The sequence below is a fragment of the Alosa pseudoharengus genome, unplaced genomic scaffold (assembly GCF_046254945.1).
Source record: "Alosa pseudoharengus isolate Yale_2024_CS ecotype anadromous, Long Island Sound unplaced genomic scaffold, YU_APseudo_1.1 YU_APseudo_1.1_scf_2, whole genome shotgun sequence".
NCBI classification, from domain to species: Eukaryota; Metazoa; Chordata; class Actinopteri; order Clupeiformes; family Clupeidae; genus Alosa; species Alosa pseudoharengus.
Genome location: NW_027468663.1, coordinates 4,812,095 through 4,833,628, shown reverse-complemented (window position 1 = coordinate 4,833,628; position 21,534 = coordinate 4,812,095). Strand labels below are relative to the sequence as shown.

The 21,534-nt window shown below is 47.4% G+C and overlaps 2 protein-coding genes across 2 annotated transcripts in view; both read right to left on the bottom strand.

Annotated features, from left to right (window-relative positions):
• Positions 1–152: 152 nt before the first annotated feature.
• riok1 (RIO kinase 1 (yeast)) lies at positions 153–7,134 on the bottom strand. Its single transcript, XM_076293446.1, has 17 exons — positions 6,948–7,134; positions 6,401–6,614; positions 5,290–5,380; positions 3,942–4,011; positions 3,806–3,848; positions 3,439–3,531; positions 3,194–3,306; positions 3,003–3,083; positions 2,761–2,847; positions 2,447–2,584; positions 2,180–2,283; positions 1,977–2,083; positions 1,612–1,677; positions 1,384–1,503; positions 1,160–1,213; positions 671–808; positions 153–374 (listed from the first exon to the last, which is right to left on the bottom strand). The coding sequence occupies exons 1-17, from the start codon at positions 7,004–7,006 to the stop codon at positions 264–266; spliced, it is 1,689 nt and encodes a 562-aa protein (XP_076149561.1). The 5' UTR covers positions 7,007–7,134; the 3' UTR covers positions 153–263.
• A 247-nt stretch (positions 7,135–7,381) lies between these two features.
• The window catches only part of rreb1b (ras responsive element binding protein 1b), a 32,033-nt gene continuing 17,880 nt past the window's right edge, over positions 7,382–21,534 (bottom strand). The window contains exons 4-14 of the mRNA XM_076293445.1: positions 21,473–21,534; positions 20,858–21,114; positions 18,673–18,762; positions 18,147–18,310; positions 15,546–15,690; positions 15,122–15,264; positions 14,629–14,818; positions 11,842–14,503; positions 11,524–11,685; positions 10,544–11,314; positions 7,382–10,154 (exon numbers count right to left, since the gene is read on the bottom strand). The exon at positions 21,473–21,534 is cut by the window's right edge and continues 43 nt beyond it. Of these exons, the coding sequence (XP_076149560.1) occupies positions 9,580–10,154; positions 10,544–11,314; positions 11,524–11,685; positions 11,842–14,503; positions 14,629–14,818; positions 15,122–15,264; positions 15,546–15,690; positions 18,147–18,310; positions 18,673–18,762; positions 20,858–21,114; positions 21,473–21,534 (5,221 nt within the window). The 3' untranslated portion in view covers positions 7,382–9,579. The remainder of the gene's footprint in view (positions 10,155–10,543; positions 11,315–11,523; positions 11,686–11,841; positions 14,504–14,628; positions 14,819–15,121; positions 15,265–15,545; positions 15,691–18,146; positions 18,311–18,672; positions 18,763–20,857; positions 21,115–21,472) is intronic.

Genomic DNA, 21,534 nt, shown 5'->3' with positions numbered 1-21,534 from the left:
CCAAAATAAGGAATGATATTTGTTATAACATCACATTAAAGTGGTTCCATGGAATTGACTGAATTGGATGGCTTTCTTATCTTAATGTATATTTTAACACAATTCTTCACTCTGAGAATTCTTTTTGAAAACAGCACAATGGAGTAACCTCCTAAAAATCTGTAAGAGTTTATTTAGAAAGTACTTTCCTTTCTCATGTGGTGTCAATAACCACGAAAGTGAAAAGTGGTGTGAAGTTTGGCAGAACTCAATGTCTTATCTTTTCATCTGCCCTTCTTCATCTTGGCCACTTTCTCTTTACGCTTCTTTACATGCTTTGGAACTTTATTCTTTCGTTTCTCCCTTTGGGCCTCTTTAGCCAATTTCTTTCTTTCCTGAGAGGTGAAAACAGTGAGGAAAAAAAAAAAGACAACACGTCAGTCGCATGCAAAACAATTTGTCTGCGGGCACGGGTATTTAATTATTCATTTACATGAAAGAACAAATTAGACTTACAGACAAAGTTGGACATAACTAAAAACTATTGCATGTTTTGCCCTTGAGGGCTACTACATGGACAAACTCAGGGGAAGTAATAATCTTGAGACTGGTAACTCAACTCCACAGACTCACTTGAGCTGAATATGTCATCAATATGAATAACAGGCAGACAAACACAAAGCAGGCTTACCTTTTTGTCCACTGCTGATTCTTGACTCTGGTCATGTTGTGTGGGCGCATCCTCTTCATCTGAGCTGTCTGAACCCTCCTCTTCTTCGGATGAACTAGAGTTTCTCTCTTCTGAACAGCCCTCCAGCAAAGCAGGCACCTAGGATGAAACAATGAAATGAACACTCAAAATGAAACGGTGAAACACTCAAAACTTTATGCCTAATTTCTTTCTCCCCAAACACAGTCTGAGTCATATTAAGTACAGTTATGCATATTTGCTTATATATTTATATTGACTTCAGCAAATTTGAAATGGCCACTTAAGTTGAACAAAATGGGACCAACAACTGCAAACAGTCTCGATTTGAGCTCATACTTTCGCATCTGTGTGGAAATTATCCACACAGATGACTCATCTACTAATTTATTTCAACATGTCTTTGTACATTCTGACATAAGGCAGTATAAGATTTAAACAATGTCAATAATGGTAGAACTTGGCACTCACCGTTTGAACTCCAGACAGGTCTTTCCTCAGGCCTGTGACGGTCTGGTACAGGACCTGCAATTCAGTCCTAATTAGTCACGTCTTACGTTATGAATGTGGTACATACATCAGCCCAGAGTCCCGAGTCCCTAATATCAATATGGATGAAAGACAGAGAGCATGACAGAGCAGGTGCTATAAGATGTGTTGAGTGTGAATCTCATGTGCGTGTTAAGCAGACTCACGTTGTCGTTTTGTGTGCCTAGAGAGGATTCTTCTTCCTTAACCCTCAACATGGAGTCCACGTCTCGTTCGTAATGGCTGACTTCTGTAAGAGTGCGTGGAATGTAGGCGTTCTTGAACACCTAGAATAAACACAAAGACAGAAGAGTTTAGACAAATTATATAACACTATTACACCACGGGACTAAGAAACTAATGTTTAGTTAGGCCATTAAAGTTCTGTTCCTTACCTCATCGTCCACTTTGTCCTGATTGGACCTCTCCTCTGCAGTCCTTTCAGACGATATCTCCATAGCCTAAACCAGACATAAGTTCAAGGTACCAGAGAAAAGGACTTACCATGCTTTGAACATATTTAAATGAATAGAGACCAAACTAAGGGGCACATTATGCAACAAGGCTTTGACAAACTTAAATAAGCACAACACTCCACCCAGGGTTGTGCACAATTCGAATTGCAATTCTGCTTCCTGTTTACTACCTCAATTGAAATGCAAGTGAAATTCAAGAATTGAATTGGAATTTAAGAGCCAGTTTCAATTCAATTCTGGAATTTTGCACAAGCCTGACTCCACCACGACAGAATGCCACTGACCTTTTCCAGGTACTGATTGATGTTGTCACTGTTGATGGAGGGGTCTGTGATGAACTCAAACAGCTCACGAACGGTCATCACTGCCACGTCATGCTTCAGAAAGAAGTCTACAAAAACAGAGGTTAGAGACAGCATAATAAGGAGGCCATTTAAATGAAAGATATGCAGTTATTATCAAGAACAACAAATAATGATCCACTGACCATTAACATTACTGCAGTCTTTCCGCAAAAACTCCAAGGCATGAGGGTGGTCATGTTCCACAGACTGTGATACATCTATAATGTAAGCATCTCCATTGTGATACCTTGATAAAGAAATGGATAAATCAATTAGTATCAATTGTAAATACACTTACACTAAAAATCATAAGTAGAGTAAAGAGTAAAGTATAAGTATTTCCTTAATGTACTCTATGCAATATGTGCCTAACCAAACAGGGAGTAAAACCGGGGATTTGTTTCTCTTACAACATATTGAACTCGCTGAGATCGGCGTGGACAAGCCGGGCCTCCTGATACATCCTCCGCATGTTCTGGATCACCTGCAGGTACAGCTCCCTTGCCTTGGACTCCGACAGCGCAGCGTTCTTCAGCAGTGGAGCTGGCCTGATAGAGAAAGCACCATTCATTTATGCCATAACAAACATACCACTGATAAATAGTCAAAAATAAATAGTCAAAAATAAAGTCAATATATATAGGCTGGAGACAATCAATTCACATAATGAAAATAACCTACATAAGGCAGGATAATTGAACCAAAGTCATGCTTTTGAACATACATGTCATCTTTGCCGATGAAGCCCATGACGAGGACGTGGCTGCGTAGCATGATGGGCTCAGGACTGGGTATCTCTGCTGCCTGAAGCCTGCCATTCACACACACACACACACACTTTCAGTTATCTGCATCACACACCAACATAACTCCCAGGTTGTTTGACCCTGCTTTGCATGTGCAGGGTTGGATATGCAGTTTGAACATGCTATACATATATGGACACTGATTTTACAGTCTGCTCACCTAATAAGATTCCTCATCTCTTTTTCTGCCCATGTGCGCACCATCTTCCTTGGGTTACCTTTGCAATAGCCGTGCCTGAATCTAAGAAAACAAGCACATTTAAATCAGTGCACATCTGATCATCTCTGACTTACCGTACCTGCTATGAATCTGCAAAGTTACAGCTAAACATCAAAATACACACTCCTTACCGGAACTCTCCACTGACATATTTGTCTCTGTCTTTGAAGAGTAAAATGGACGTCTTGTAGATTTTGATAGCGCGGTTTTCTCCATTAGCAGTGTTTGCATGGTAAACGTTTGCCTAAGAGAGAGGGTAAAGGAGAGCAACCTACAGGTCACAAATTGATGTACTCACTGCCCAAACAACAAGAGCAAGGGTTAAACAAAATATTACCCCATCTCTTCAGGAGAGCTTAGCAATGGAGATATTTACCTCTTTTCCTGTGCTGATACAACCGTTGATCTCCGAAATCACACCCCTACTAAGCATCTTGAAAAGAATCATGCGTGTTCTTGGATCCAACACCTGCAACAGAAAGACATTCATGATGAATAAATAACTTCGCCTACATGTTTATTTTCAGTCAAACCGTATCAAGTTGCAGACTCTCACAGTAAACACCCGCTTAAATAGGCTTATGCTAAGTAAATGCCATCAAATATTCATGACAACAACTGTAGAAGTCAATACAGCATGGCTCATGATTACAACCTCAATGAGAGTTTAAAAAAATGGCTAGACAGCAGGACAAATCTGTGAGGGTAAGAATAGCAGACACAGTGCATGAGCTCTTACTCACCTGTTCCACTGTGGCACGGTCGGATTTGTCCTTGACCCGAAACCTGAAAATGAGGAGACACGCCCACGCTTTCAATGAAAGAGGACATGCTTAATGTTTCCATTTCCCATTTAAACATCCAGAGGAATGGACTTACGTGTCTGCATCTCTCTGTCTCTCCATCACCTTCACTTTGTTAATGACAGAGTCGGCGTAGTTCAACTTATCTGTGAAAGAAAAGGAAAGGGCATCTTCACATTGGTTGGAAACATTTGAGCAACTATTGTCTGAACAGGAAGTTAGCAGCATATAAAATAAGCTTGAGATGCTTATCATTATTTGAAATATTCTCACAGATCATCTTCCATTAAGTAAGTGCGTTCAATGTGGAGATGTTTGCTACTGCAGAAATAAATAGAAAGTGGACAGGCAACACATTTTGGTACATACACTACCATGGACACACATACTGTATACTGTATGAACAAATAAGACTCATGGCGGTGGTAACATATTGGTTAAAGAGCTGGGCTAGCATGCAGTACCCTGAAAAGTTGTGGGTTCAATTCCTGGCTTCCACTGTAGTGGCCTTGAGCAGCACTTAACCCTGAGTTGCTGTGGGGACAATGGCCCTTGTAATATAGTTGACATATGCAAGTCGCTTTGGATAGAAGCATCTGCTAAATGAATAAATGCAAATGTAATAAATGTCATGGGGCCCATGGAGATGACGCGATGGTCTGTGCTAAAGATGGAGACATTCAGACACTTACAGAGGAGGGGATGTCAATAGGACAGGCAAACAGTGTCAAAGGAATTCATGAATTCTAATAGGACTTGTTCTCCCCATACTGTACGTTTCCTTGTCCCCTTTGGGTATGTGTCCTTTTTCCAGGATTCTGATCATGTCCTTTCTGTGGAATATTTTGTATGCCTCCCTACCTATTCTTCAGAGGCCTTCTGTGGACACACTGGCTTTTCTGGTCATTCTATATAGACAGTATCACATGTCCACATGGCAGCCTCAGGGATTCAAAGTGTACACAGAACACAGAAAGTGTTGTCTTATTTTTCTCTTCGACAAGAAACCACTTTGTGAGTGGCAGCGAGAGCAAACGCAATGTTATTGTAACATCACAAAAGCATTGCTTCCTTATGTACTGCTCTTATGCTTAACACAACAGACTGCACAGGGCAACACCTATAGGGATTCATTATTCAGCACACTAGGGTTAGACTATATCTGAATGATTGAAAATGTTTGGCACATTTAGAGTTGCTTTTTCTTATTCTGTCTAAACAGAAGATTAAGAGTCAATAGAAGACACATTTAAGAGAATATTTGTTGCATAGGGCCATGTGCAAGCATATGATAACAAGTTTGTCATGAGTCTGGCTAAGGGCATCAGATGGGAGGTGAAAAGCTTTCTAATGGTGACCAAGTATCCAGGCAACTGATTTGCACAGAGAACACTTGACAATAGACATAGAACATTTTACTTTACCTAGGTTAATCTTATGTTCAAATTTTCTTAGAACTTTGTCTGAGGGAGTGGACATCTTCATCGATTTGCTGCTTGGATTCTGCCGGTTAGCCTACATAAAAGAAAAATACTGTTAACATGGTACTACTCAAGCACTTTGAAATAATGATATCTTAAATTTCCCCTTGGGGATCAATAAAGTATCTATTGATCTTGAATGAAAACATATTCTTGAACATTAACCTCCTGGTATAAGACAACACTATGAAGGTTTATTAAATGCAGTCCTACATTCTGGTAAAAGTTTGATGATATCTGAGCTAAACAACCAGTCAAACACCAGCTATGTGTTGATTGACTGGTTGGAATAGTATAGGGCTTGGTTGAGATAACATAACACTTTACATGTTACATAACACTTCACAAACATTGTTTCTAGTTTACAGCGCCAAGACACCGCTTTTCATCATAGCTAAACACAATTCTTGAAAACATCCACCCTATCTGAATTTTGTTGTTTGTAGTTGAAAATCAGTGTCGCTGCTACCACCACGGCATCACGCACTGTGCGTAGGTCACCAAGGGACAGAGAGGGCACCGACATTTTAGCCAAATGAGCTTTACTGCAAACCGGGGTCCTCTCTCAATCTCCGTTATGCAGTAGATCTAACTTGAACGTTATGCTTTTTAATTGGGAACGTGTCTCAGCGCGCAGAGGGAGAGAGAAGTTTCAGCTGGCTTGTCATTGGTGAGGGAGAGAGGGAGAGATAGGTTTCAGATGGCTTGCATTGTTGATAATTAATTTCTTTATTTTAAATATAAGAAACATAACACTAGGCTACTGACCCTTTATAAACTATGAGGGCACTTTGACACTTTGAGTTCTGCTTAGGCACTCAAATGGACAGCAGCGGCACTGTTGAAAATCGTTTATTGCCAAAAGAGTGATGAGTGTCAATGTGTTCGGCCACTGGGTAATTGGTTTAAACTAAATCGTGTTTTATGAATTGAGAACAACTGTAAAGAGCTTTCTTAGCGCACACGGATTATGACTAGGTAAGAGGATATGTGGAAAATGTCTGAAACCTTGTCAAAATCAATATCAAAGGACATAACTGATAAGACAGGCAACCTGGTGATTGTGTCCTGTCCTCAAGGCGGTGTAGCGTTTAGTGAAATCTCTCCCTCCGGAGTCATCCAGGTCCCATTCATCCTCGTCCTCTTCGTCCTCATCTTCATAATCCTCTTCCTCGAATGTGTCAGCTACAGGAGTGTCCTGGCTTGCAACACTGACGTCGACCACAGCCTTGGATGTATCTTGAAGTCGCTGGCCGGCTTCTAAGTCACTAAAATGACATGAATGACGAGCTAGATCAAGCATTTGTAGCCAGTAAAAGTGTAGGCCATGTATGTCCTGAGAATAAGGTCAGCTTGTATCAGTGGTACATCAACTGGGGCTGAATGTACTCAGTTAGCCTGCTACAGGCTAATTATGAGACACTGATGTATTGTTGCAATAAAGTCACTCCGTACAAGAAACAGGTATATGATATTTCTGTTTGCGTGTTCATTGCGTGTCAACAGGTATACAACAATAAAACGCCAGTCAGTGGCGTTGACATCAGAAAACAAACTTTACGTTAGCGTACTACAGCTAGAGTGCCAGTCAACAAGTCTACCTTTCCGGTCCATCAGCGTCATCAAACTGCCCGGGTACGATCAGATCGGCAGCCATCATGAATAAATGAAAACTAATTAAACGAAATGTACATTTACGTTGTTCAGATCAGAAAAATCTAGATAACAATGGAATCACAACAACATGGGATAGTTACATGCCCCATGCTTTGCTTGCTCCGTTTTGCTCTCACGTGAATTTCCGGCCATGTGTTCACCGGTACCGAGGAGGGTCATTTTCTGAAACGCAAACTTGAAATTGCTTCAACGCCATTTTGTGTATTTTATGATGGGCCCCTTCACAACATTCTCTACTGTTCTGTACAACAACTTTTTGCTTTCAAAGGTCTTAGACCCTGACATGTATTTGAGTGAAGTGAGTTCGACAATTGACCTATGGAAATAGAGAAGAAAATATCCCACAAATGACCAACAATTTCTTAGTGTACATTTATTGTTTAAATGATTTCAACATAGAATAACATTATACAAAGAACCTGTACAGAAGAAAAGAAAATAGAAAATCAAACCATATGTCAGAACCAAGATGTTTCAAGCACACTTGTTTAAAATGTTGTGTGGTGATTTAAACAGCCAATTTGGATAGGCTACAAGAAAAGAAGGCAAGAGAAGACAAAAATGAGCTGAGATGAAGCCATTGGCAAACTTTCCTGAACAAATTCACAGTCAAGTGCACATGTTATTGTAGTGATTGCTTTTCTCACTATAATAAAGATCATGGATTTCCCCAACAAAATAATGATAACATAGAGTATGCATATTCAGAAACGCCCCTGAGAAAGAGAACTGACAAAAGAACAAAATTATAGAATAACATGCAAACACTATCCTAAGAATCAAACTTAAACATGTCTACGCAAACTCATTCCAATACCTCTTTTTTTTCTTTAGCTTTTTTTAGTATTAGAGTTCAATTAATTGCAACAAAACAAGACAAATTAACAAATGTAATTTAAGGCCTATACAGTATCTCATGCTTCAGAACCCACGGCTAATAGAAAATCCAAACATCACTCCATCTCTCCAACCCCTCTTAGCAGCATGAACGTGACATCTCATGGCTTCTCAGGATTGCTTTCAGCGCTTTCTAGTTTCCCCAATAAATAGATTAAAACAATTCAGTGTGTTTTTATGATCAGACTAGCTGTTACCATGCAGGCTCACACATACACGCGCACACACACACACACAAAGAAGAGATAGGCTCGATTAACTTTTCCCCCCAGAACAAATACAGTCCAAGGGTGAATTAACAATGTCTTCTGGTTACCTTGCAAGACAACCAGCCAAAGTCATGGCCAAGGGAGTGTCCAAATCAACCACTTCTCTATTAAATTATGAATGGAAGATGCTATGCGTTCGTATAATACCATTACATGCTTCAGAATGATATATCTGTTCATCTGAGATGCTGCATATTACTGTTTACACTGTTGACCGTGCAGGACTTGACTTTTCTGCAGCTCCATTTTGTTCTAAGTCATTCAGACTTGGGCTTTCTTTGCCAACTCATATTACTTAACACTCCAGCCATAACCTACACATTATCAGCTTCTGCCGACAGACATCTTGAGGTTTGTTTCGTTAGCTACTGAGGTTGCTTATGTTAGCTACTAAAAAGGCTTATCTTAAAGACTGCAGTACAAATGAAGACAGGCATATTCTGTAAGGCAACAAAGCCAGCAGGGCACACAGAATACAAGCTAACCCTTCCAGCTCAAAGACAGCATTAAACAGATGCACGCAGTGCACTTCAGTTAACACAGTAATGAAATACTTATTGTTGTCAAACACACACACTGGTGTCTAATACACACTGAATTCAGCCAGAACACACACACATAAACATACACACAGTCTTCCTAGCTGCAAGACCAAGCATCACAGCTAGTGTCTTGACATAAAGCATGACGATCCCAGCCACCAGGGGGAACAGTCCCACAAAAGCTTGTCCACAACTGGGATTTTTTTTCTCCATCTGAATGGCTCAAAAAAGAGCAAATATTGCCAAAAAATGTTCCATCAGTGAACTGTCAGACTTGTTAAATTATAAACTGAGCATCATTGCATTTGTATTTTTTTTTCTGTAGGTCCAACTCCTTCAATGAGCATCTGCTCATTCAAAGATGATGCAAATGTCCCAGGCACTTCAGGTCTGCCTTGTCCCGCATGGAACAAAACACATTCAAGCCAAAGGTCCTTAATACTAAAAACAAAATGGATTTTTTTCACTTATCAATAATACATCTTTAAATGTTTCTATATCTCTCTCCTCAATCTTATTTATACAAATAGAATGTGATATAAATGCTGGATTATCATTTCATTTCAAAATTATAATCAACAATTTTAAAATATTTGTAAAAATCCTATCCAGTTAATAGAAAATTATCTGATCTGGGAAAAATATTAAGGCACTTTTAAAAATGATCTTTGAGCTGATTGTTTTCAATTTTTCCACATGCAGAGAAATAAATGAAAAAAGTACTAAACAATGTCAAAACCCAGACCCATTTTGCACCCGCTCAGTTGCTGATGTATGGCACAAGAACAACCCAAAGTTCTGTTCTGATGACTGGGCCACTGCCCACAGCAGTCTGGAGGGCACTCCACTCACTGAGTGGGCTCCTGATGTTTCTCAGCCTCTGCCATGTCATCAGCCTGGCCCGGACAGGGCTCACTAGCGCCACCTGGCTGGCCTTCTGAGGAAACACTGTTGTTGGCATTAGACTCTTTTAAAGGCTCCTCTGTCGACACCCCCGTCTCCTCCACAACTGCTTCCCCTGCCTCCTCTTTCTTCTTCTCTCCAATCGCCAATTCCTCCTTCTTCTCCACCTCCTCTTCCTCGTTCTCTTCCTCTTTTACTTCTTCCTGGTTGTCGTCTCCTTCTTTCTCATCCCTGTGTTCATCCCCTGACTCCTTCTTCTCACTCTCCATCTCGCTCTCCGTAGCAGGGTTGGTGCTGCAGGGGATGGACTCGCTCTCGCTCCCCGAGGCGCAGGGGAATCCCTCTCCTTCCTCGGAGCCCAGGTCGTCCCTCAGCAGGGCCTCGCTCATCTCCTCATCCTCGTCTTCGGCGTCACAGCCCTTGCTGTCTTGGGGCTTCTGGTGGATGCGCTGATGCCTCACTAGGCTGTGCTTTAGGGTGAAGGTCCGCTCACATGTTTGGCATTTAAATGGCCTCTCACCTAAACAGGAAAGACACAGAGAGTATATACTGGTCAGGCATTATTTCTGAGAGCGGAAAATCCAGTCCCATTTGCTGTGATGTGAGATTAAGAACTGAGAATGAAACATTCAGACTTGAATTTGTTCCATATTAAGCAACAGTTGTCATAACCTCCATCTAGTGCTCAGCGCTTCAGCCTAAAAGGTGATGATACATGGGGCAACTTTTTGAGCAATGCTGCTGTACAACCACATAACCAGTCCCAGATTATCATGATGATTTGCCTACTGATGATTAAAGTTCTCCAAAAAATAAATTGTTGTCCAATATCAATGGGAACATGCCAGAATCACAATAATGAGGAACATTGCTCAAAAAGTACTGACTCACTGGCTCACTTGTACTGACCTGTGTGTGAGCGCATGTGTCTAGTCAGGTCCTGAAGGCTCCAGAACCGTTTGTTGCACATGTTGCAGATTTTCTTCCTCTTGTCCGTCTTCCCTGAGGCTCCGTTCTCGCTGTCGCCCCCCTTAGATTCGGAGGAGCCGCTGTCTTCCTCCTCATCACTCTGCTCCTCTCGGTCCTTCTCTCTCTCGTCCTCCTCGGCCCCGGATGTCTCCACACTGCTGCCGGTCACGTCCTTCTCCGGGGTGCCCCCGTCCACCTCCCCGGCTTTGGGAGAGGAGCTCGGGGTCGGCCTCTGCTGGCGGCCCTTCTTCTTGGCGACCTCTTCGGCCTGGGCCTCCTGCAGGTGGGACTTCTGGTGGCGGCTGAGGGTGGCCGCGTGGCGGAAGCTCTTCTTACAGGTGGGGCAGGTATGCTGGAACTCGTCCGAGGAGCCGCTCTCCGGCTCCACCCGGGCGGCGCCGGGTGAGGCCACCGCAGCGGGCTGCTCCTGACCGTCGGCCGACAGCTTGAAGTCAATGAGCTTACAGGCCAGATTCACATCCAGACTTGTGTTGCTCTGCGTGTCGTCACCGTCCTCGACTGTGGCGCTGTCCAGTTCGTCTGCCCTGCTGTCGGCGTCATCTGACCCACTCTGGGCATTCTGCTCCGCTGCGGCCGGCTGCTCCTGCTGCGTGGGCTCGTGAGTCTCGGCACTGCTGCTGGACCCATCAGAGGAAGGGTGAGCGTCTCCTGTGTCTGTGTGAACTCCTGCCTCCACATCAGATATGCTCTCTGGAAGACACAAAACAGTGTTAGAACAGAAGAGCCACAAGCCATTTTTCGACATAATGATTTTTGCTGCTGGAGGAACATCTGTTCCCTGTTATATTTTAAATATTATGTTGTTTTTGTATTTGTGTGTCGCTTTGGACAAAGGCGTCTGCAAAGTCCCATAACCATAACCATAACATTTCTTTGTCCATCCTTCTAGTGCTCCTTACCTGCGCTTCCTTGGGACCCTTCCTCTCCTCTGCCTTTGGAGCGCTGCCCATTGTTCTGGAGCAGGCGACTGGTCAAACCGTGCTTGCGGAGCAAGTGACGCTCACAATTAGACTTGGTGGAGAAGAATGCATCACACTGAGGGCATGGATATGGCTTCTGACCTAGAACGCACACACACATTCATGTCAGTATTTGAAACACAAAATTGACAACTGCTACTGAGTAAAGATGTCAGTGATAGAACAACTACAAGATCAAGGGAAAAGATGTTAACGAGCTGTCTACTATCTGCCTATTGGCTGACCATCATTACACACCTGTATGTGTTAACATGTGCCTCTGCAACGAGCTAGCCCATGGAAACACCCGTGGGCAGTAGGGGCAGGTCATCTTCTGCACTGAATTGGAGTAAGCATTCTTCTTCCCTTTGCTCTGAGGTCGTGGCCTCTGCTTGTCTTTATTCCCTTCTTTCTCCTCTTCGCTGGTGGACTGCCTCTCTCTCTCCATCTCCTCCAGCACCGGCTCCACGGGGCTAGGGCGCAAGTAAGGGCTGAACTTGTTAGCGTCTGTGGTGGCTAGCATCTTCTCCACGCTGGGGAATTCGCCGCTGGACTCCAGGTCCAGCCCGACGGCCATGCCGAAGCCGCTGTCGTCCATCTCCTCCGCGGCAGGCTGCTTCTTGCCCTTCTTCTTGGAGCTCCCTGTGACCAGAGAGTCCTCCAGAGTGGAGTCCAGGCCAAAGGCGCTATTCAGGACGTCCACCCCCATCAGCCCTCTGCCGCTGTCGGCTATGCCGGGGCTGCCCGCTTTGAGCAACCCTGGGGCAGCGGACACGGAGGAGATGATCTGCGCAATAGAGGCCAGAGGGGGAAGCTCGGTGGGGTTTGCCACCGAACACGGCTTGGGCAGCAGCGGCTTCAGCCTCGCAGTGGACTTGAGCTGGTCGCTACCGAGAGCCGAGGCCAGCAGCTGTGGTGGAGAGATTTCAAAAGTCCTCTGAAGGATGGGCCTGTCCTCCAGCGCTTTGTGCGTGCTGGACGAGGGCATCTCCTTCTTGATGTCCGCCACAGCACACAGGAGGGGCACAGGGTCCACCGCCTCACGCTTCATCCTCTTCCTCTCTGGGTCCTTGGGGATGGACAGGTCAATTGGCTCCATGGAAAAGTCATACGGCAAGGGCTGTGGCGAAGGCGCCGCTTCCCGTTTAATGGTGATGCTGCTGGACTTGTTGGAGAAGTCTAGAGGCTGGTCCTGGTCAGCGACGAGAGAGTAGGGGCTGGCGTCGAGTTTAGCAGACTGGACAAGGGTGCCATTGGAAGATGACAAGGGCTGGGTGCTCTGGAGAGCAGCAGTGGTGGTAGTGTTGGCCATCACTGGCGCCAGAGCGGTGATGTGATCCTCGATCTCCCTCTCGGGGACCTCAGGGTGGCACTTGAGCAGGTGGTGGATGCAGTTGCGCTTGGCCAGGAAGGCCGCTCCGCACTGGCGGCACTCATACGGTTTGCGCTGGCAGCCGTTGTGCGTGCGCAGGTGGATCTGGAGCGCCCGGTAGTTCTTGAGGTCGTCGCCGCAGTAGCGGCAGGCGGTGGTGCTGGCGACCGCCGGGTCCAAGAGGTCCAGCGTGGACGCGGGGCCGCCGCTGCCGCCGCCCGAACTTGTGGACGTGACGTACTCGATGTTCTTCTCGATCTCCTTGCGCGTGTTCTTCATGTGCTTCTTGCGCAGGTGCCGCTCGCAGTTGGCCTTGACGGTGAAGGGGTAGTGGCAGAGGCGGCAGACGTAGGGCCGCTCGCCGCTGTGCGTGCGCAGGTGGCGGATGAGCGTGGCCTTGTCCGGCGCGGCGTAGCTGCAGATGCTGCACTGGTAGGGCGAGGCCCCCAGGTGGTGGCGCATGTGCGCCTGGAGCCCAGCGGGGAAGGAGAACACCTGCGTGCAGAAGCGGCACGGGTACTCGGTCTTGGCTGGCACCTTGCTCTTTTCCTTGCCGCCCGCCTCCTCGCGCTTGACGCCGCCCGGGGCCGCGTCGTAAGGCACGGTGGTGGTGGTGGCGGCGCTCTCGGAGCCCATTTGCACGTTCTCCCAGCTGTAGCCCTGGTTGACAGGGGAGGAGGAGGACGAGGAGGAGTTGGAGGAGGAGGAGGAGGAAGACGAGGATTGCTTGGGGGTCCGAAGGAGGTGGCCCGTTGGCGGCGGCAGGCTGGGGCTGATGTAGCCGGGCGAGGCCTGCTGGGCGCTCATGGGCGGTGGCGGCGGGGTGGACGTGCCCACACTGGAGCGCGGCGTCACCAGCGGCTTGGGCTTGAGCGGCTGCACGGGTTTGGCCTCGCCTTGCTGGTGCTGAGGGTGTCCGGCCGCCGCCGCTGCCTTGGCCATCTGCGACGACACGGACGTGGCCATCTTGAGGATCTGCTGCACGTCCACCCCGGCCTGGCCGCTGATGGGATGCACCAGCAGCCCGCTGTCCGGCCCCAGCACGAAGCCGCGGGGCAGCGGCTGCAGCGAGAGCAGGTTGAGCGCGCTGCTCTGGCTCAGGCCCTCCAGCGGCGGCAGGCTCAGGTTGCTGCTGGCCTCCTGAGGTAGGCTCGTCACGGCCGGCTCCACGCGGATCACCCGGATGCTGTCCAGGACGGCCTGCTGGATCTCAGCCTCCGACGGCACCGGCTTGACCTTGGACTTGTGCTGCAGGCCGAGGTACTCTAGGAAGCCGGCCTTGCGCTCCTCCTCGGAGGGAAGAAGGCTCTTTGGCACGGCCTCCCCCTCCCCCTCCTCCTGCTTCTCATCTGCGGCACTAATCCCGGCTTTATCTGCGCCGGTGATGTCACTGGGCGTCTGAGCCCCACCTGTGGCGATGGTGGGGGATTTGTGGGTGTCTGTGTGCAGATCCAAAGACTCCTGCAGGGGGAAGGCCTTGTTGCAGACCTCGCACACAAACCGGTGGAACTTGCTCGAGCATCTGCGCAGGTTTGTTTCACACCAAACCTAAAAACATGGACAAAGAATCTAAAGGTAGGGAAAAGGACAGCTTTCGAAATGGATGATAATGAATGCAAAGCCGCTCCTTTTCTGTTCAGACAAAGAGTAGCAAGAATGGGTGGTGGCCAAACCTGGGCAATTTGAGGAAACTTGTGGCAGGAGAAGTCGATGAAAGCCAAGTCGCTGAAGCCGAGAGGCACCGAGGGGTTGCTCTGGATGAAGGGTCGTCCCGAGGGGTCAGTGGGTAGCTGCTTATGGATGACCGAGTTATGGCGGAGAAGGCCTCGATGAGTGCGGAAGGTGACGCAGCACAGATTACACCTGGAGCCGTGAACAACAATTTGCTTTAATGTCTTTCAATGAAGTGTTGATTGAGACCCCACAGACATTAAAAATTTGATGCATGTGTGCTTGTCAAAAAATGTGTGTACATGTTACTTGCCCTTACTTGATCCTGGCAAGCAGGTTGCGTAAGAAGGAATTGTGTGTGCCTATCGGTGTATCTGTGTGAGTGTGTGTGTGGATATGAGTGTGTGTGTGTGTATGTGTGTGTGTGTGTGTGTGTGTGTGTGGATATGAGTGTGTGTGTGTGTGTGTGTGTGTGGTCTGTGGTAAGGCTCTTACCTCAGCGTAGTGTCTGGATGAGTCTCCATGTGGGACTCGAGCCCATATTTACAGATGAAGGTCTTGAAGCAGATGGGGCAGTGCAAGAGCTCCTCCTCGCGCTTGCCTCGACCTCGTTCCCCCGCCTGATCCTCCATCATCACCTGGGGGGAGGGAGACAGCGCAACATGCTCACTCCAGGATACAGGGCCTGTCCTCCGGTCAGTCACACACTCCAGAGGATTTAACACTAGTACATTGTTGTAGACTGTAGCAGAGCTCAGCCAATCTATACTCTCTGACAGTTTCTTTGATTATCAATTATACCAACAAAACAAACAATCCAAAAACAATAAAGGGCTATACACACACACACATACACACACACACACACAATTGCATAGATGAATTGATAAATGGATACTTGTAATGGGTGCTTTAGTACCTTTTTATTGGGGGACTGGTCAGTTAACTCTCCATCATCGTCCACACTAGGCTTCCTCTTCACAGAGAGGCGTCTGCGCTTGGTTGGGGAGGGTGGGTTGGAGTTGAGGACAGTGCTTGGGTCCTTGTCATGAATTTTCATGTGTCTGCAAGGTCACACATAACACTTATGGTCATAACGGCACTTAGCCACAACTGATGCAGAGAAATGAAAACATACCTGTGCTTTCAACTGCACGTGACCCACATAATTGGACTATCATTAAAAAAAAACGTGCCAATATTATTTTCAATTAGACTTAAAAAAGGAAAAACAGGCACATCATCATATCCATCTCTGTGCAACAGAGTCTACAGTATGTCCAACAGACAGTGTTTCCTTTATATGACAAGCTCCATCTTGACACAAATTTGCAGATACTGAAATTCTGATGCAGTTTAATTGGATCATCTAAAATCACATACTGAGCTTTCACACAAGCACTCGGTAGCACCTTCGCCTTAATGGAGTCTCAGCTGCATTGTTTATATTCTCAGGTATGCCAAAATACAGGTCAGCATCACCTCAAATGCAGCATACTACAGCTCTTTGTCTGAGGAGCCACAGTCACCATCATCTCCATAATGCTCCATTTACAGAAGTCACTGGTTCACTTGAGTCATTTCTGTTTCATAATAGACTTTGACTCTAGGCAAAAGTCTGCTGGTATGTAAAACAGTGTGTGTGTGTGTGTGTGTGTGTACAAGTGAGTGGGGAGGAGAGTGTGGGAAGATAAAAATGCAGGGCATAAACACGGACAGCAGAGGGCTTTCTCCTCAAGAGGTCAGATGCAGAGAAGAGTCACATTACAACATGCTGAGACGTGCCCCCCTCCTCTCCTCTCTGCTCTACTCTCCTCTCCTCTCCTCTCCTCTACTCTTCTCTTCTCTCCGCTCCTCTGAGCTGCAGCTCTTCCCACCCCTCACCACCACAGAGTGCCTGAGCAGAACAAACCCACCTTTCAGGTTCTACCACATATGAGACTCGCGACTGCCACTGGATGTGGGTTCAGTTAGGAGCCCTCACAATCCCTGTTAAATCGAGTGTGCTTCGGCATGCTCCTATTCATTTGAGAACAGCCCCCTCACCCCCACCTGCCCCACCTCCCCTCAACAGTGCAGCCTTCAGTACCAAAGCTTGTATAGTGTGCCATTATGTGTGTGTGTTTGTCACTCTGTGTATGCCCGCATGCCAGACTAGAAAGCAAGGGAAAGAGCGAGTGACACTGTGCGAGAGAGAGAGAGAGGAGGAGAGCGAGAGGAGCGAGTGTATAAATGTCAGCAAGCCCACTGGTGTGAATCTTGTTTTACATTCGGCAGCCAAGGTTATTAATAGCAGACAGGCAGCGTGATGGCCGCCCATATGTGGACCCAACTCTGACAGCCCAAATCCTGTTCCATCTCACATCTCAGCCCTCTGGCCTTGCTCACGCCCCGTTGTCATGGGAGATATACTGCAGCACATTGGCCAGCTGCATGCTGCTACCGTTGGTCAAGCGACAAACTTTCAATAGATTGCAAGCGTGTGTAACTGTAAAAAAAAAAAAAAAAAAGCACGTCTCAAACATGCCTGAGAAAGAAAAAAAAACAGAACGGTGTGTTGTTGATTTACTTTAATAGAGGACCATAAACTTTATCTACGGGACTTTTACTGCAGTGTCTTGGCACATGTGCCAGAGGGCACTGTAGATTTCATAGCACACCTCTTTCTCCCTCTCTAACTTTCTCTCTCTCTCCCTCTCTCACTCATTCTCCCCCACCAGATTTATCTCCAAGCTGCAGGGGGACTCGGGACAAGTGAGTGAGCGTGTTTATCTATGACCTAGAGTGTCCTTTCTTCAATGAATGGATTAGACATGATTAATTCTCTCTGTTGGGTGAATGAGTTAATATCCTTGTCCAACATGCTATGCAGTAATGAGCTTATGGCTTACGTGTGCAAATGGCCTCCTCACATCCTCAACAAGTTTCCCATTTCCTCTTCCTGTCTTGCTCTTTCTATCTCTCTGTCTCCGAGTCTCTCTCACACACACAAACACACACACACACACACACCCATATATGGAATGCCTGCATACCAGAACTACACAAGGTCCTTAATTCAATGCATACCCAGAGATGCTAAAACAAAACAAAGCAATCAGAGCACACAAAAGGGCACCATGCTAACAAACAAACACGCCAAAAGTACCCCTCCCTTTTCTAAAGTAAACAAGTGCAATCACTCTGCAAGGAGAAGCAGGAAGTAAGCTGACTGCACACATGAGTGGGGATCCCCTCACTCCCCCCTTTAGTCACCCCCTTCCTGTTCCTCTGCTCTGTTGGCAGACCATTATCTCTCTTTCTCCATCACACATGTACACACACACACACACTCCCTCTCACTCTTTATTACACAGACATTCTCTTTCTCTCTGTCTCTCCCCACACACACACTTAACGGTTCCCTATTTAGTGTTTCTAGTGGGCCCCCAAAACCCAAATATGACACCACATTTGAGCAAATCTCAGCAGCGGAGCCGTTCGTGTCCTCCTGGTGATCCTTGAGGTGGACGCTGCTCACCTGTGCATGTTGCCGTTGGTGGTGAAGGTCTGTCCACAGACGGAGCACTTGTAGGGCCGCTCGCCACTGTGAACCAGCATGTGGCGGTCCAGCGAGCTGGCCGAGCTCAGGGCCTTCCCACAGATGCTGCACGAGTGGTCAGTGGCGCCACTCTCAGTGTTGTGCTGGAGGACAACAGTGGGAGAGCGTTAACATACGGTGATGTGGTGCACTTTTTGCTTCTGTGTGTGTGTGTGTGTGTGTGTTTGCTTGGCACCACAAAGGATGAGCAGGGAAGCACACAATACATATTATCAGCTCAGGTCTCATTGTGCTCCTATTTTAGTTACAAGTTGATGCAACATGATTGAATGCATATTTGAATGCATAGGTTCCTGTGTGCACATTGAATGCATAGGTTCCTGTGTGCACATTGAATGCATAGGTTCCTGTGTGCACATTGAATGCATAGGTTCCTGTGTGCATGTTGAGTGTAGAGAGGGAGGGGTACCATATAGGACCTGTGTGTGTGTTTGTGTGTGTTTACCTGTCTGATGTGCATAGTGAGCTGGTGCTGGGAGCCACAGGACTTGTCACACAGCGGGCAAATGAAAGTCGCGCGATCCTCTTTGACCTCCTGCAACGTGAAGGCAGACAGAGCAGAGCAAGCATCTCAGTGAGGGCATTCCATTCCAGTGCACCCCCCCCCCCCCCTCCCCTGCCCTACTCCCCTCAGCAGCCTCTACACAACCCAGCCTGGAGAGAGGGAGAGAGAGGGAGAGAGAGAGGGAGGGAGAGAGAGAGATCAGCTAGGAGAACGATGCAGCCTTGTCCAACACACCCCCCCCCCACCCCCCACTGACAGGCAACAACAGCTGACTCCCGTCCCCCGTTAAGTTTCCACAGGACATCAATCACTTTCGCATGAAACACATCAGGGCAAACACACGGGCCAATGACAACTCCTGCTGCAATGTGATTCAGTTACAATAGAGAGATAGCTAATCACAGCTGCTGCGTGTCATATACGGTCACATGCAGTTCAGGGTTTCATTGACTGGTGCATCTTCTTCTATTTTGACTCTCGAAGGTTACAGGCCAGCACATTTCCATGTGATGAACTAAAGTGACAGTGGTACAGCATATAATGCTACATCAATACAACCTTCATGCACACTATGAATTTACTTTCATGGATACTATGCAGATTTTATTGTAGATATACCCGATGTGGTGCACTATAAATATAGCAAACTTATATCAGTAAATACAATCAACCCAGAGTTTATGATTAGATGTTTTCCAGTCATTTTCAAATGAGTGTAATCTGAATGTGTATGTGCAGCCAATCTCATCATCTTGGGTGCTTAGTCTAAAGACACACAGTGTGTCGGATTCCTTGTCCTGTTGACTCTGGGGCTAATCATTAACCTGCAATGCCCCTGGAGCACTGTGCTGAACTCCCTATCCCTTACACGTCTCCCACATGGGCAAACACACACACACACACTCTCTCTTTCTCTCAAACTTATACAAGAACTACGCCCAAGCCCATCACAATTAGCACCAAAGTTCTCCTCTCAAAAGCAGGTCACGTCCACAGTCTCCTCCAGCCTGAGGCCCTCCTGGCCTGAGCTGTGTGTGTGTGTGTGTGTGTGTGTGTGTGTGTGTGTGTGTGTGTGTGTGTGTGTGTGTGTGTGTGTGTGTGTGTGTGTGTGTGTGTGTGGGGGGTGCTCGTGTCAGGGTTGGGAGGGTGGTGGGGTATAAAACGGCAGGAGGTGTGTGTGTGTGCGTGTGTATGTGTGTGTGCTTGACGAGGTGAACACACGGGGTGCTGTGTGCTGGGAACAGTTGTTCCAGCGCTGGCGTTACGACGGAGCACAAGTGGCCTCCCCATCTGTCTGCGCTACGTTGACAAGCAGCACTTCTGGCCCGGACCCGAGCATCCCTAATTCACCACGCCAGGACACGGCCAGACTCCTGCCGTCGGCCATCAGCCGGCCACCACCCCCACCTCCTCCTCCTCTACCCACGTGTGGAAACGTGCTTAGCGACACTGACCGGCCAGAGGAACGGTTGCTTGTGGGGGTGGGGTGTTGGAGCTGGGCAGGGAGGGGGGTCTTAGGGTGCCTGAGAAGGGGGGAGGGGGGGCAGAGTGCTGAGGGGGCAGAAACACCTGTTGACTCCACAGAGGCGCGCTTCACTGGGAAGCGCACACTTTAATTGGAGGCATAAGACACACACAGGCCACTGACAAAGGGGGGATTGAGACGGCAACAGGGGCCATTTGCTGCCGCTCGTTCAGCCAAAGTTCAGGCCAGTCAAGCCTGTGAGCCGCGCGGTCACATACACACACACTTACAAGCACACACGCGCACATACACACACTGGTCATGCCCATCCCTTTGTATCCAACCCATCCCTGAGTCTACAAACCCATAAGTGGTAACTGACTAAAGGTTATCCATCCACAAGCATCGACTTCATGGTTTACTGAAGCAACAGTGAGGCAGTGTGGGTGGGAGATTCTGTTAGATGGACAAAAAGGGAAATATATATATATATATATATGTGTGTGTGTGTGTGTGTGTGTGTGTGTGTGTGTGTGAGCGAGAGAGAGAAAGTGTGAGCGAGAGCGAGAGAGAGGGAAAGAGAAACAGATGGGTGTAGTGAGTGAATTAGTGGGCGAGTGAGTGAGTGAACGAGCGAGTGCACATCACAGAGGCTCATACCTGATTCCTCCGCCCCGTCCGATTGGCAGAGGGGGACTTGCTGGGCATCTTGACGGGCGTGGTGCTGGTGGAAATAGGCTCCACGCTGCCCCCGTTGATCTGCCCCGCGTTCATGACCGTGTTCATCATGGAGTTGATGGGAGTCAGGTCTCCTCCCTCCTCTCCTCCCCTCGCCTCCTCCGCCTCCTGGGCGCTTACATCACCCTGCCGGGGCGCCCTCTCATCATCTTGCAACTCGTTCTCTTGGTTGGCCTTCCCTGAGAGCAAAGGTGAGACAGTGGCAATTAACCCTCTGATAAAAGAAGCAGTCCTTGTTAGTAGCATGGGTGATGATAGAACACTGACTTTTGGACTCCCTCCACCACCCCCCCTGGCCATTCAAGGAACAGGCTAGAATTGGCCGTTCTAATATGTCATAAAAGTACTTGACAAGGAGTCGTGTACTCCTTGCATAATTGCAGGCTTGGAGGCGAGATGGCCCTGAGTCGGGATAGGAGGGGTAATGGTGGATTGCTTTTGCCCCCCCCTTCAGTGTACTATCTGGCCTTATCTGAAAGGAGCTGGCCCATGTGTCCATTTCCATCATTATCAGGCCAGGTTACTCTATTCCCTCACCTTGGAGGTCCTCGTGCGTCGTGTCTGATTGGACCATGTCCGTAGGCATGGCAGCGGTGGCC